At 38.1% G+C, this 12,110-nt stretch overlaps 1 protein-coding gene across 1 annotated transcript; it reads left to right on the top strand.

Annotated features, from left to right (window-relative positions):
* The first annotated feature begins 2,193 nt into the window (after nt 1-2,193).
* LOC125879156 (desumoylating isopeptidase 1-like) lies at nt 2,194-11,869 on the top strand. The gene is made up of 6 exons (XM_049560814.1): nt 2,194-2,399; nt 2,751-2,772; nt 4,371-4,440; nt 5,653-5,762; nt 7,072-7,194; nt 7,329-11,869. The coding sequence occupies exons 1-6, from the start codon at nt 2,309-2,311 to the stop codon at nt 7,417-7,419; spliced, it is 507 nt and encodes a 168-aa protein (XP_049416771.1). The 5' UTR covers nt 2,194-2,308; the 3' UTR covers nt 7,420-11,869.
* Nucleotides 11,870-12,110: the final 241 nt, after the last annotated feature.

Genomic DNA, 12,110 nt, shown 5'->3' with positions numbered 1-12,110 from the left:
TGTACTACAGATACTGCAGCGCCCTCCAGTGGTTACCAGGGGTTACGAGACATCCAGGGTCGTGTGTGTGTGTCCCAGTTTCTATCTGCCATAATATTCAACAGCCGATGGTGAGAAATACGTTCATATAACACGACCCTCATTCAACAAACATCTTCTTCGAGTGGACCAAGGTCTTTTTAAAACTTTATTTAGAATAATTCAACAGCACAATACAGTTTCTCATAGGAAAACATAATCTTGCATTCTTCCAATCATATTAATAGATTCAAAATCGATTCAAAACAGCAAGAATATATTTCCAATGAACAAAAGATAAAAACATATTCATATGTGTGATACATGTGATATTAACCCATAACTGTGATGATACTGACCGTATCAGAACTGTCATGTATTTCTCTGAGGAGGTTATCTTTGTAAATTAGAATTTGGTTTGCGTCAAATAATTGTGTGATATTTCTTCTTTATTTTATTTTATTCTATTTTTTTCATTTTATTTTATTTAACCTTTATTTAACCAGGAAGTCCCACTGAGATTGATTTTTTTTTTACAAGAGAGACCTTGCCAAGGTAGCAGCCAATAAATAAATAATAAAGCCAATAAAATAAAAAATAATTTTAAAAAAATCCACAAAAACACAACAATTATTAAAAGTGGGCCCTAAAAAAACAAAAAACAAACATGTAATACAAAAATACACAATGAAACAAAAACAGCTATTCAAACTAGTGGACCCTCAAAAAAAAAACAAACCAAAAAAAACAAAACAAAACACATATAATACAAAAATCCACAATAAAAGAATTTGGTTTGCGTCAAATAATTGTGTGATATTTCTTCTTTATTTTAGTCTATTTTTTTTTCATTTTATTTTATTTAACCTTTATTTAACCAGGAAGTCCCATTGAGATTGATTTTTTTTTACAAGAGAGACCTTGCCAAGGTAGCAGCCAATCAAAACACATTAAAATGCAAAAACATAATGAAAAATAGTTTTTAAAAAAATCCACAAAAAAACAACAATTATTAAAACAAAGTGGGCCCTAAAAAAAAACAAAAAACAAACATGTAATGCAAAAATCCACGATGAAACAACAGCTATTTCAACTAGTGGACCCTCAAACAACAACAACAACAACAACATATAATACAAAAATCCACAATAAAAGAATTTGCTTTACATCAAATACTTGTGTGGCATTTCTTATCTATTTTATTTTATTTTTTTCATTTTATTTTATTTTACCTTTATTTAACCAGGAAGTCCCATTGAGTTTTTTGTTTGTTTGATTTTTTTTACAAGAGAGACCTGGCCAAGGTAGCAGCCAATCAAAATATCAATAAATCAATCAATCAGTAAATTAATTACTGCAAACAGGAAAAGAATCCAGGCACTTCAAAGAAAAATGAGAATGAGGAAGGAAATATTAGATTAAAAAGCCTTTAATACAATGGCCAGCTCGTTAAAAAGCCAACATGTTTCAACCACTGCTGGTCTTCATCAGGGCTGGAAAATTAGAAAACAGTTATTAAAACAAAGTGGGCTCTCAGAAAACATGTAATGCAAAAATCCACAATGAAACAATAACAGCTGTTCAAACTAGTGCCCCCTGAAAAAATTTAAATAAATAAAAACAAACAAAAACAAACATTATAAAAAAATCTATAATAAAACTACAACTATTTAAACAAAGTGGCCCCCCAAAATAAATAAATAAATAAATAAATAAATAAAAAACATAATGAATAAATGTTTCTAATTTTAGATCTTTTTGAAGATTGTTCCATGACCATGGTGCATAACAGGAAAATGCACTTTCCCCCAGATCTGTTAAAACCAGGGTATTTTAGTTCTTCATGAACATTTTGCCAATATTGTAGTGTGTCTACACATGAATAAAAACGATGTTCTTCTAGTTAAACAAAGTGCGGATCACAAGATTGTCTCAGGACCTGGTGTGTCCGTTACAAGCTCTGTGACATGTATCAGAAACCGCTGTCAGCTGTGAGAATGAAATTGTCAAGTCATTTAGAGATAACAGGGTAAGACCGGAAGAGATGCAATACGACTTCAAAATAAATCTCCCTCCGAGAAAGCTCACGTTACGTCGCTGACGCTTTGCGTTGACGCCTCTTGACAAACTTTTATTCTGAAATCAGCGGAATCGGAAGTGTTCCACGCATTTTCTAACGTGATGACATCATCCGCAAAGAAGGTCCCGGTCAGCTGTGCCGTTAAATGTCCGTCGCTTCGGCAGCCGAGCGAAAAATAAGATTTAAAGAAGCTGTTTGTGGGTTTACATTATGGAAAAGAATGCGACGCGATACAACGTACAGTTATATATTTATGATCTGTCGAGAGGAATGGCGCGCAGCCTCAGTCCCATCATGTTAGGTAAGTACTGAGAAAAATCCGATGCAGTCTGGCCTCGGGGATAATTAAGTGATAATAACAAACACCGGGTACTTATATTGTAAAGTCGCTTCTACACAGTCATTACCGTGTAGTGAACTTATCTTTGATAGAGTTATGTAGGTCTAGTTATTTGTATACATTTATTTTGAAAATATTGCCAAGCGTGCCTGATTTGTGTTGAGGAATGGTTTGATGGTGGTTAATGGGGGCTGACATCAACTAACAGCTTGTAGCCTACAGAAGATCACCTGCCCCCTTCTTCTTCTTCTTCTTCTTCTTCTTCTTCTTCTTCTTCTTCCTCTCACCACTGTCCTTTTTTTACTCCTACAGGCAAACAGCTGGATGGTATATGGTAAGAATCTCCTTCCTGTTGTTTTAACCTTAAAGTCAGAGCTCTTAAGTCATGAAATCATTGCTTCTTATTCAATGTGCTGGTCCATCAGGTGCAGGCCAGTGACCCATTTTGGCCCCAGAGCAGATAACATAAAGATCCTTTTAAACCATGCTAAAATCAGCTGCTGGCAGGGTGTCTGATACTGTCCTCATTTTGTTGTAATCAGGTTATTTACAGGTCCGTAACAAGTCTTAAAATGTCTTAAATCCAGATTCGATGGGTCTCAAATATTTGCAGTCGCATGACCATGAACATTCCTCCAGCCTGACAGACCCAATGACTGTTTACAATCATTGGACAGACCGATGACAACGATTTTTTTTGCGTTATTTCTGTAAATATTGCAATAATAAATAGCATTTATGACAGCAAAGAGATTTTCTTTTCTTTTTACATTACCCAACTCAACTCAAATGTATTTGTAAAGCACATTTTAAAACAACTCAAGTGCTGTACAGATGGAATAAGACGCTTAAAACACACACACATAAGAGGCAACATAGCTGTCAGGTACACAGCTCACACCTTTAGAGACAACACACACAGGCACACATCAGGGAAAACCACATCTCAAACTCTAATGTATAAAGTAGGTTCTGAGCCTGGACTTAAATGAGTCAGTGGTGGGGGTGGATCTAACTGGGAGGGGGATGCTGTTCCACAGTTTGGGGGCAGACACAGCAAAGGAACGATCACCCCTGAGCTTCAGTCTGGAGCGTGGGACAGCCAGGAGCCTGAACTTAATTAAGCTCTGAACTTAACTTAAAGTTAAACACATTAAACTTAAACTCACCCAACTGTTATCATGTATCTTTACTGTTCATTTTGAAGTGACATCAGTGTCTTTACTTTGAGGTTTGCTCTTAAATTTCATTTAAGGATCTAAAAAAGTCTTAAATTTAACTTGGTTGTATCTCAAGGCACCATGTTAATTCTTTACTTGTTTTATTTTGAATTTTGCCCAAAGCAATTTCATAAAATCTAGGAAATCAAAATAATAATAACAACTTGTAAACTTCATTTATATAGTTTAGTCATTGAAGCAAGTTTTATAACACTATAGGACTTAGGCAAATAAAATTAGGCAATTTAAGTCATACAGAAAGTAAATGAAATAAAAGAAAAATGATAATTATAAAGATAAAGATAAAAAAGATAAGCAATTTTGGATATTAACTGCCCTGAAGACTGCACTGGGGGAAAATAAATCATACTATTTTGGTAATACAAAAATAAAACGAGACACTACCTGATGATAATATCAGATAAAAACAACACAAACAAAAATAATAATCAAGTAAAATGTGTTGACATTAAAACAGTGTGCTAACATTGATTTAAAGAGTTTTAAGAAGTGTCACTGATTCTGTAAATGAAGCATAATTGGACAAGGGGAGTTGTACAAGTGTGGATACACCATAAGAAATCACATGACACATTAATCAAGCTCATTATTTGGTATAAAGACAGTGAGCTGCAGTTTTAAATAAGCCCAGGTAATATTGTTCTGACCTGAATTCACCTCTGTGTTAATTTTGTGCCTGTCTTTCTCCCAGGCACACAGCTATAGTGGCGTACGGTGATGAGTTCTTCTTCGGAGGGGAGGGGATCTCCAGCTGTTCGCCGGTAAGTCTGTCACAAGGGGACCGACTCCTTTCACACAAGTCTCATCAAACAAGCTCAGGAAGAAGATGACTGCAGAGCCAGAGACCTATTAATACCTGAAAACTTCTGGGTCTGATTCCTGTCGTTTAGATTATGTTTCCAGGCTGTGTGTGCACAGAGCTGCCAACACTAAATCTCTAAAAGTTCATATGATCTGTGTGTTTATAAAAGTCATGTGCAAGACATAAAGTCAGGTTTGAATGAGATGTTGCAAGCTGTTAGAGGCCAAACGCACATGCTCTTAAATTCTCTCAGGTGTTAATTTGTGACGATGTTACAGTAACACTTTATAATAAGCATTATTAATAAATGGTTAATTTATAGTTAATCAAACTTTGGTAAATATCGTAAAACTTAAATGAATAACTTTAAATTTACCATGTTTTAATGATGGTTATAATTAAGTGTTTACCAAAGTTTTAAATGTGCCTGAATTACTTCTACTTCAGTTTCTGCATTTCCTACAATACTTTTAATAAAGGACATACATAATACATATTATTCTATTTTTTCCCTCTCTACAAACCCGATCAAAGACCAAAACCAGCAAAGCCTTAGCCTGTCACACAACACTTTTTTTGAGCAAGTAATGACTCAACTAATTTCCCAAGAACTTGGGCAGTGTCTTATCAGACCAGCCACGGGTGGTGTATTTCTAGCAGCACAACAGTGTTTGTGGGACTGACTCACAGTAAACCACAGTGCCCACATCCATTGTAATGAAGGAGGGTGTCACTCAATGTGGCTCAGTTCTTTGGCTACACAGACAATACTTGTTAGTGGGATAAACGCATGGTTGGATTTGGTCTTTTCAAATGAAATATGAAATATATAAATAGATAAAATACAAAAAAATATATATACACCAGCTTTACCCTCAAAAAGTCAAACTGGTTTGTTAGCTTTTCATCCTTTGATCTGTAACTCCGGAGGACTGATAGCATTTTTCTGCAGTCAGACATCATTCCAACTGTGCTGCCGGTGTCTTCCCTTGATGTATTCTAGCCTGCCTTTTAGCAATTATCCTCCTTAATCAGAGAAACACCCCAAACTCATCTAGAGTGTTTATTCTTTTATCTACTGGTGCAGTGAAGCATCAGTGGCTCTTTTCAACAGCCTTCATAATGTGTAAATGTTGAGATGTTTACCATTTGTCTGCTGTGTGTTTGTCAGGGTGGGACTATGCTGGGTCCTCCAGACACAGTGGTAGAGCTGGGAGAGACTGAAGTGTCTGAGGAGATCTTCATGGAGTACCTCTCTTCCCTGGGAGAAAGCACATACAGGTCGAGTCTCTGATATCCATCTCTTCTTTATGCTGTTTTCACCCATAAGAAAAGTAGTAGTTAAAGGGACAGTTCACCACAAAATCAAAAATACATATTTTGCCTCTTACCTGTAGTGATATTCATCAGTCTAGATTGTTTTGGTGTGAGTTGCTGAGTGTTGGAGATATCAACCGCAAAGACGTCTGCCTTCTCTCTAACATAATGGACCTAGATGGCACTCAGCTTGTGGTGCTCAAAGCGCCAAAAAATACATCTAACAAACAGCAATGTCTCTTTCCAGAAATCGTGACCTGGTTACTCGAGATAATCTACAGAACTTGTTGTGAGCAGTTTCACGCAGGAACTATTTCCTTTCTATACCCACCAACTGTATCACCACAGAGAAGGAAGTGTGCATCTACTGCTAACTCAGCTAGCACCACTGAGCTAGCCAAGGATACAGCGCAGCCGAGAATTAGGCCAATAATGTTTACATCTCAAGCTGTCACAAGCCTCTCGTTTATGAGTAGATGCACGTTTCCTTCTGCGTGTTGACAGAGTTAGCAGGTGGAGTTTGATAGAAAATACATGTGAGAAACAGCAATGTCTCTTTCCAGAAATTATGACCTGGTCACTCGAGATAATCTGCAGAACTTGTTGTGAGCAGTTTCATGTAGGAACTATTTTCGTTATACCAAACTACTACTACCCACCAAGCAGAGGGAAGTGTGCATCTACTCATGAATGAGAGGCTCATGTCTCAGATGTTGCAATTAAGGACATTGTCCTCGGCTGAGCTGTAACGCAAGCTAGCTCAGTGATGCTAGGTAAACTAGCAGTAGATGCAAGCTTTCTTCTGCGCATCGATACAGTTGGTGGATGTTATATGGTATAAAGGAAATAGTTCTTACATGAAGCTGCTCGCAACAAGGTTAATTGTCTTAAGTACCTGGATCATTATTTCTGAAAAGAGACATTGCCATTGGGTTTTTCAAATGTATCTTTTTGGCACTTTGAGCACCACAAGCCGACATCTAGTTTCATTATATTGGAGAGAAAGCAGATATCTCTACAGCCGATATCTCCAATACTCGGCAACTCCCAACAAAACAATCTAGACTTAAAAATCACACTACAGGTGAGAGATACAATATGTATTTTTGATTTTAGGGCTGGACTGTCCCTTTAATATTATATCACAAATAGTAGTAAAGCTTATGAGAGAGGAGGGACTCCAAATAAAATGGTTAAATTCATAACTGACTTGTCACAAATGCATGAAAGCTGTCATCTAATGTCTCTCTGTATTACTTAATTATTGGTTCAGAGGTGACAGGTATCGTCTGTTTGAGCACAACTGCAACACCTTCACCAATGAGGTGGCTCAGTTCCTGACGGGCAGGTCCATCCCGTCCTACATCACTGACCTTCCATCAGAAGTCCTCTCCACGTGAGTGTGAAACTCAGTCTGACAGCTGCCCATGGCTTCAGTCCAGTCTGTGGTTTTTGAAACTTGATTTGAAACGCTTGCTTTACATTTTAAGATCTATTTAAAGGTATCAAATCTCTTCCTTCCCTCTCCAGACCGTTCGGCCAGATACTGCGGCCCATTCTGGACTCAATCCACATCGCCCCTCCAGGAGGTAACGTCATCAACGGGGGGAGGAACATGTAACCTGAGAGAGCAGCAGAGTCACCGAGTGTTCACAAGGTCACTTTTATTGTAGTCAGTCAGTCAAACTAATTGTCTTTCTTTCAGTGTTCTTTCTGTAAATAAGTTACACACTAGTATTGAAACTAACGGCCATTTTGGAAGCTAGAAGTGATCAATGACCAGTGAATCCTTAAAATTCAAACTTAACATATAATTTCCACCTTAAAGTTGGTTTGTGATGTTTGAGGGTGCATCTGGCATCACATTCAATGTACTGACAAAACACAGATGGGTTTTGGGTGCACCAGCACAGTCGAATATCAACACTAAAAACCACTAAAAGCTGACTTTGATGAATGTTGCCTTCTTAGTAATTAGTCTATGGGAAGTCAGATCTCCAATTAAGCTTTTTCAGAAGTGTAATGTAATGAAGTATTTCAATTTGGGGCGCTGCAACGTATTTTAGCATCTACATTTTGACAGAATTTCTACTTAAACTCCACTACATAGAAATATTGCCCTTTTTACTTCACTGCATTTATCTGATGTTTGTAATTTAACCACCTACAACATTTAAATACCTCCTGCACATTGGTGCATCCAGCTTATTTAGTATTTTAACTTTTGTCCCGAGGTACAAATGTCCCTTTAATTTTACTTAATTTGGAACTTGTAGTTTTTTCCATTTTGGTGTTGTGATGTGTATTACCTCCACTAAGGAGGTTGTGTTTTCAGTTTGTCTGTTTATCAGCGGGATTATGGGAAAACTACGAGGGTGATTTTTAGGAAACTTGGTGGAAGGGCTCAGAACGAACCCATTAAATTTCCGAATCACGGAGGGATAGACAAATCATTTTTCATGTTCATTAACATTGTAAGATAGGACATTTAGCCTTGGTGGAGGGCTGTGCTCTCTGAGTGCCCTTCCAGTTTATTAAAAATTTAATTTATTCAGTTTAGTAAGCTAATTTATATATATATTTTTTCCCACGATGACGTTATTTCTGACATATCAGGTTTCCCACATGGTTTCTGCAGTGAGAAACACTTGCTGCTGACTACAATGGAACTAATCTGAGTGTACACTTTCACATAGATAATATATTCAAATCAATGGACGCAGGTTGATGGAAAATAAGAACGAGACAGTTGGAGAGTCTTTTAATCATATTTTAATTTTTGCACTGTCATGATTTGTTATATGTTTTTTCTTATGTTTTTTGGCAGCCTGTAGATACATTTTCATCAGTGATCCTTTTATACCTGTAATATTTGTCTGTACTATTTTTTGTTGTATTCAGCTGTACCTGCCATCATCATTCCACCTGTCACAGTAGGTGATCGATGCCCCGCGCACACTGAGGTTATAAGATCAGAGGTGATGTAAAAAGTGTAGAGTGTACAGGCCCTATTTAGACGATTTATAGCAGATGGTCTAAAGAGCATAGCTCAAGTGCATTAAGGGCATATCCAGCCACTTTTGCTACTTAAACATAGCGTAGTCTGGGAGCAAAGTGAGGCACAAGTGGCAAAGGGATTGAATTTAGTCCCTTAATTACTCATAGGTGTGTTTTGGGGGTAACATGAATCAATCAATCAGAGTGTCATCTCCTATTCCCTTTAAAAGCCAGATGTGCCCACACCTGGCGCACTGTTATTTACATGGTGGATTTGGCAAATTGACCTTTCGCTAAGCCCTGCCCCTTTGTGGTGGTCCGACAAGCTGTTAGAGTAAGCATGGAAGAGAGATGCAGACAGAGGGGTCTACAGTCTGTGTTTGAAGGATATATCCAGCATGTCAAACTGACTCAGCAGCAACAACAGGTTAAAAAGACAAAGATAGTTAGAAGCTAAAGCCGAACTATAGGCTACAGATCACAGTGTAAAAGTGAACCACCACATCACTGCTGATCGCCACACAAGACAATGAATATAAAGGGAAACTTTGCTGATATTGAACCAGCTGTGTGGCATCGCAGTGTGTGCAGATGAACAGTGTTTGGCTTCACACCTGGACCTCTGCATCTGCACACACTGCGATGACACAGAGCTGGTTGAATATGAGCAAAGTTTCCCTGCTTCCCTTCACTGGTTCCTGTACTGCAGGGTCGCTCTTTGTTTCACTGTTATAATCATTACAAAGCGAAAGCAGCATGTGTATACATTCAGTAGGCTATATCTTCAGTAGCTAGCTAGCTAACCCTACACTTTTCAGGGTTTGATTTTGGTTTTGGAACAGGGAAGAAATGTATATCTTTTTCCAACCTCTCCAGGTAACGAGTATCATTAATACACGACGTGCCCCAGGCACAACATTTAGCTCCAAATCCACAAAACCAGCCTGAAAATGACGGAAATCTGACACGACTGCATTAGAGTCAATGGAGCACAGCTGTGCTGTTGTCAGACCCTGGTCTGAGCTGGCCTGATGCTACGTTATGATTGGCCAGTCTGCGTCCAGGGGTGGGACTTAGCGAAGGGTCAATTGGAGAAGCAAGTGGTTTACTGCTGAGACTAATGCAGTAAGAGCAGTGACGTCGTTGCAGCAAATATCACGGGACATTTAACAGCAAACTAAGAACTGTAGTTATAAACTTGACAGAAGAAACAGAACTGAACTTTTAGCTTCTGAAATAATCAATTAAATTACACTGCTCGCTGTGTTTAAATGCGCAAAGCATCTCTCTTAATGGGGAGTCGGACAGCAGCTCTGCTCTGATCTCTGCTATGTTCACATTTTGAAGAATGTAATATTTTTCTTGTTAATTATGTATTATTTAATCCAACCCATACACATATGAAACCGCCTATGTCGGTGCATCTTACTGTCTGAACAATGCGTCCTTTAAGCAGCAGGAAAATACTGCGCTATTCTGACTTTAGAGCAAGTTTGTGTTGGTCAATAGTGCAGTCATTTCCTGCTGCCTCAGAATAGCAGTACGCCAACAATGCGCCTGACCACACCTTGTTTTAACACCTACACTTCTATGGGTGCACAGATGGGCGCGAGTACATTTGCTACTCACACGACATGGGTGCTGGCCATGAAAATAAGAACTGCGTCAATCTGAAACTAGTAATGGGTGCAAGATAGGGCCCGAAGTCTCTACAGCAGGACTGGGATCAGTTCACTGCACATTTAGTTTGAGTTGAGCTGATTGCAGAAGTTTATATTTTCCAGACAATCCTGATTTTTGAAAACAGTTTTCTTGGTCAGAAATAACCAAGACTGTTTATTCTGTGATACAACTGAAAGTGAACTGCACCACGGCCCTGTTATAAGACATAAGCTGTGCCTCTTGGCCTGTGTTGCCAGCTCCACAGGGAGACGCTGATCATAGATTACATTTTATCATACAGCTTTTTGTTGCCACGTGGTTAATTCTAAACAACTGCTCATCCACAGATTTTTTTTTGTTAGATGTCTCAGTGACCATATGCAGGGTAGCGTCCTGCACTGTCAACTTAATAACAACCTGTTCGAGTCCTTTAACAGCCACCAGAGTGTGTTGGATATACAGTACACCTCTGTGCCTTCATTTCCCTCTGCTTGGCTACAGTCACACTGTTAAGAGTTGGCATGGTTATTGTATAGCACAGATGGTAACTCCCTGTGTAGTCTGCATTCAGATGCGATAGTTAGTTTACAGTGTGAAGGCCTAGGAATCTAAAAATCTTGAATACGTAAATGAGGTGAAAGGGGTTAGAAGTAGTGAGGAACCCTGAACTAAATTCTCTAGGAGACGTCAGCAGTTGAAAAAATATTCCAGATTAAACAACATCTGGATCACAGCCTATAATCTCAGTGCTTTATACACTGCACTCTGCCATCAGAAAGAACACATAGCTGTCTAGTTTCAAGATAATGCGTACAGTAGATGACGTGCTTTAGGATTTATCTGATTAAGACAGTGTTACACACATGAACCATACTGAACCTCATGAGCCTGAACAGAGCGAAGGATCAAAGAAGCACAGAAAAACAAGAAATGTCAAAGAGCGACTTAACCAGCATTAACTTTCATCGTGTTCTCCTGCAATAAACAAACCTCACACATTTTACCTTCCAAGCAGTCACCATCATTTCTCTCGTGCTCCTGCACATAAATATTACATGTGCAAGCTCTTTAATGTGTTTTTTCAGACCTGATATTTGTATTTGGTTACTTCTCCCCTTTAAGAGGCTAGAAAGCTCAGGTGAATCTGAGTTGTGTTATTTTTGCCTTCTGCTTACCAACTAAGTGACATGCTAACCAGACCACTGAAATGTATTACTGCACAAGTCACCCTTTGTTGCTCTGATATGTGTTGTTGCTGGCTGCTACCTGTAATGTGAAATTGCAACAGATAGTGATGGATATTATTCCCTGTTTAAGTAATCTAACTATAGTAGATATATTTATGCATATTGTTTGAATTGTTTGTTTGTTTTTTTGTAAATCTACCTACATATAAAGCCATTGACTGCAAACATGAGGATCTCTGGTGGCATTTTTTACTCTGTGCACCTGCATGATTTATTTTTTCCACAGACTGCACATATGAGCCAGTCATCAGAAAAAAACGATGGCATTGTACATTTCTGTAAAATGAGAAAACACACACATAAAAGCCAGTATAAGATTAAAGTAAATAAGATCCGATCACACACTCACACAGACACATACACATGAAAAATATGAATTAGGTTTGACACAAACTAATGAAATAAA

The sequence above is a fragment of the Epinephelus fuscoguttatus genome, linkage group LG19 (genome assembly GCF_011397635.1).
Source record: "Epinephelus fuscoguttatus linkage group LG19, E.fuscoguttatus.final_Chr_v1".
Lineage (NCBI taxonomy): Eukaryota > Metazoa > Chordata > Actinopteri > Perciformes > Serranidae > Epinephelus > Epinephelus fuscoguttatus.
This window is presented reverse-complemented; position numbering and strand designations above follow the sequence as displayed.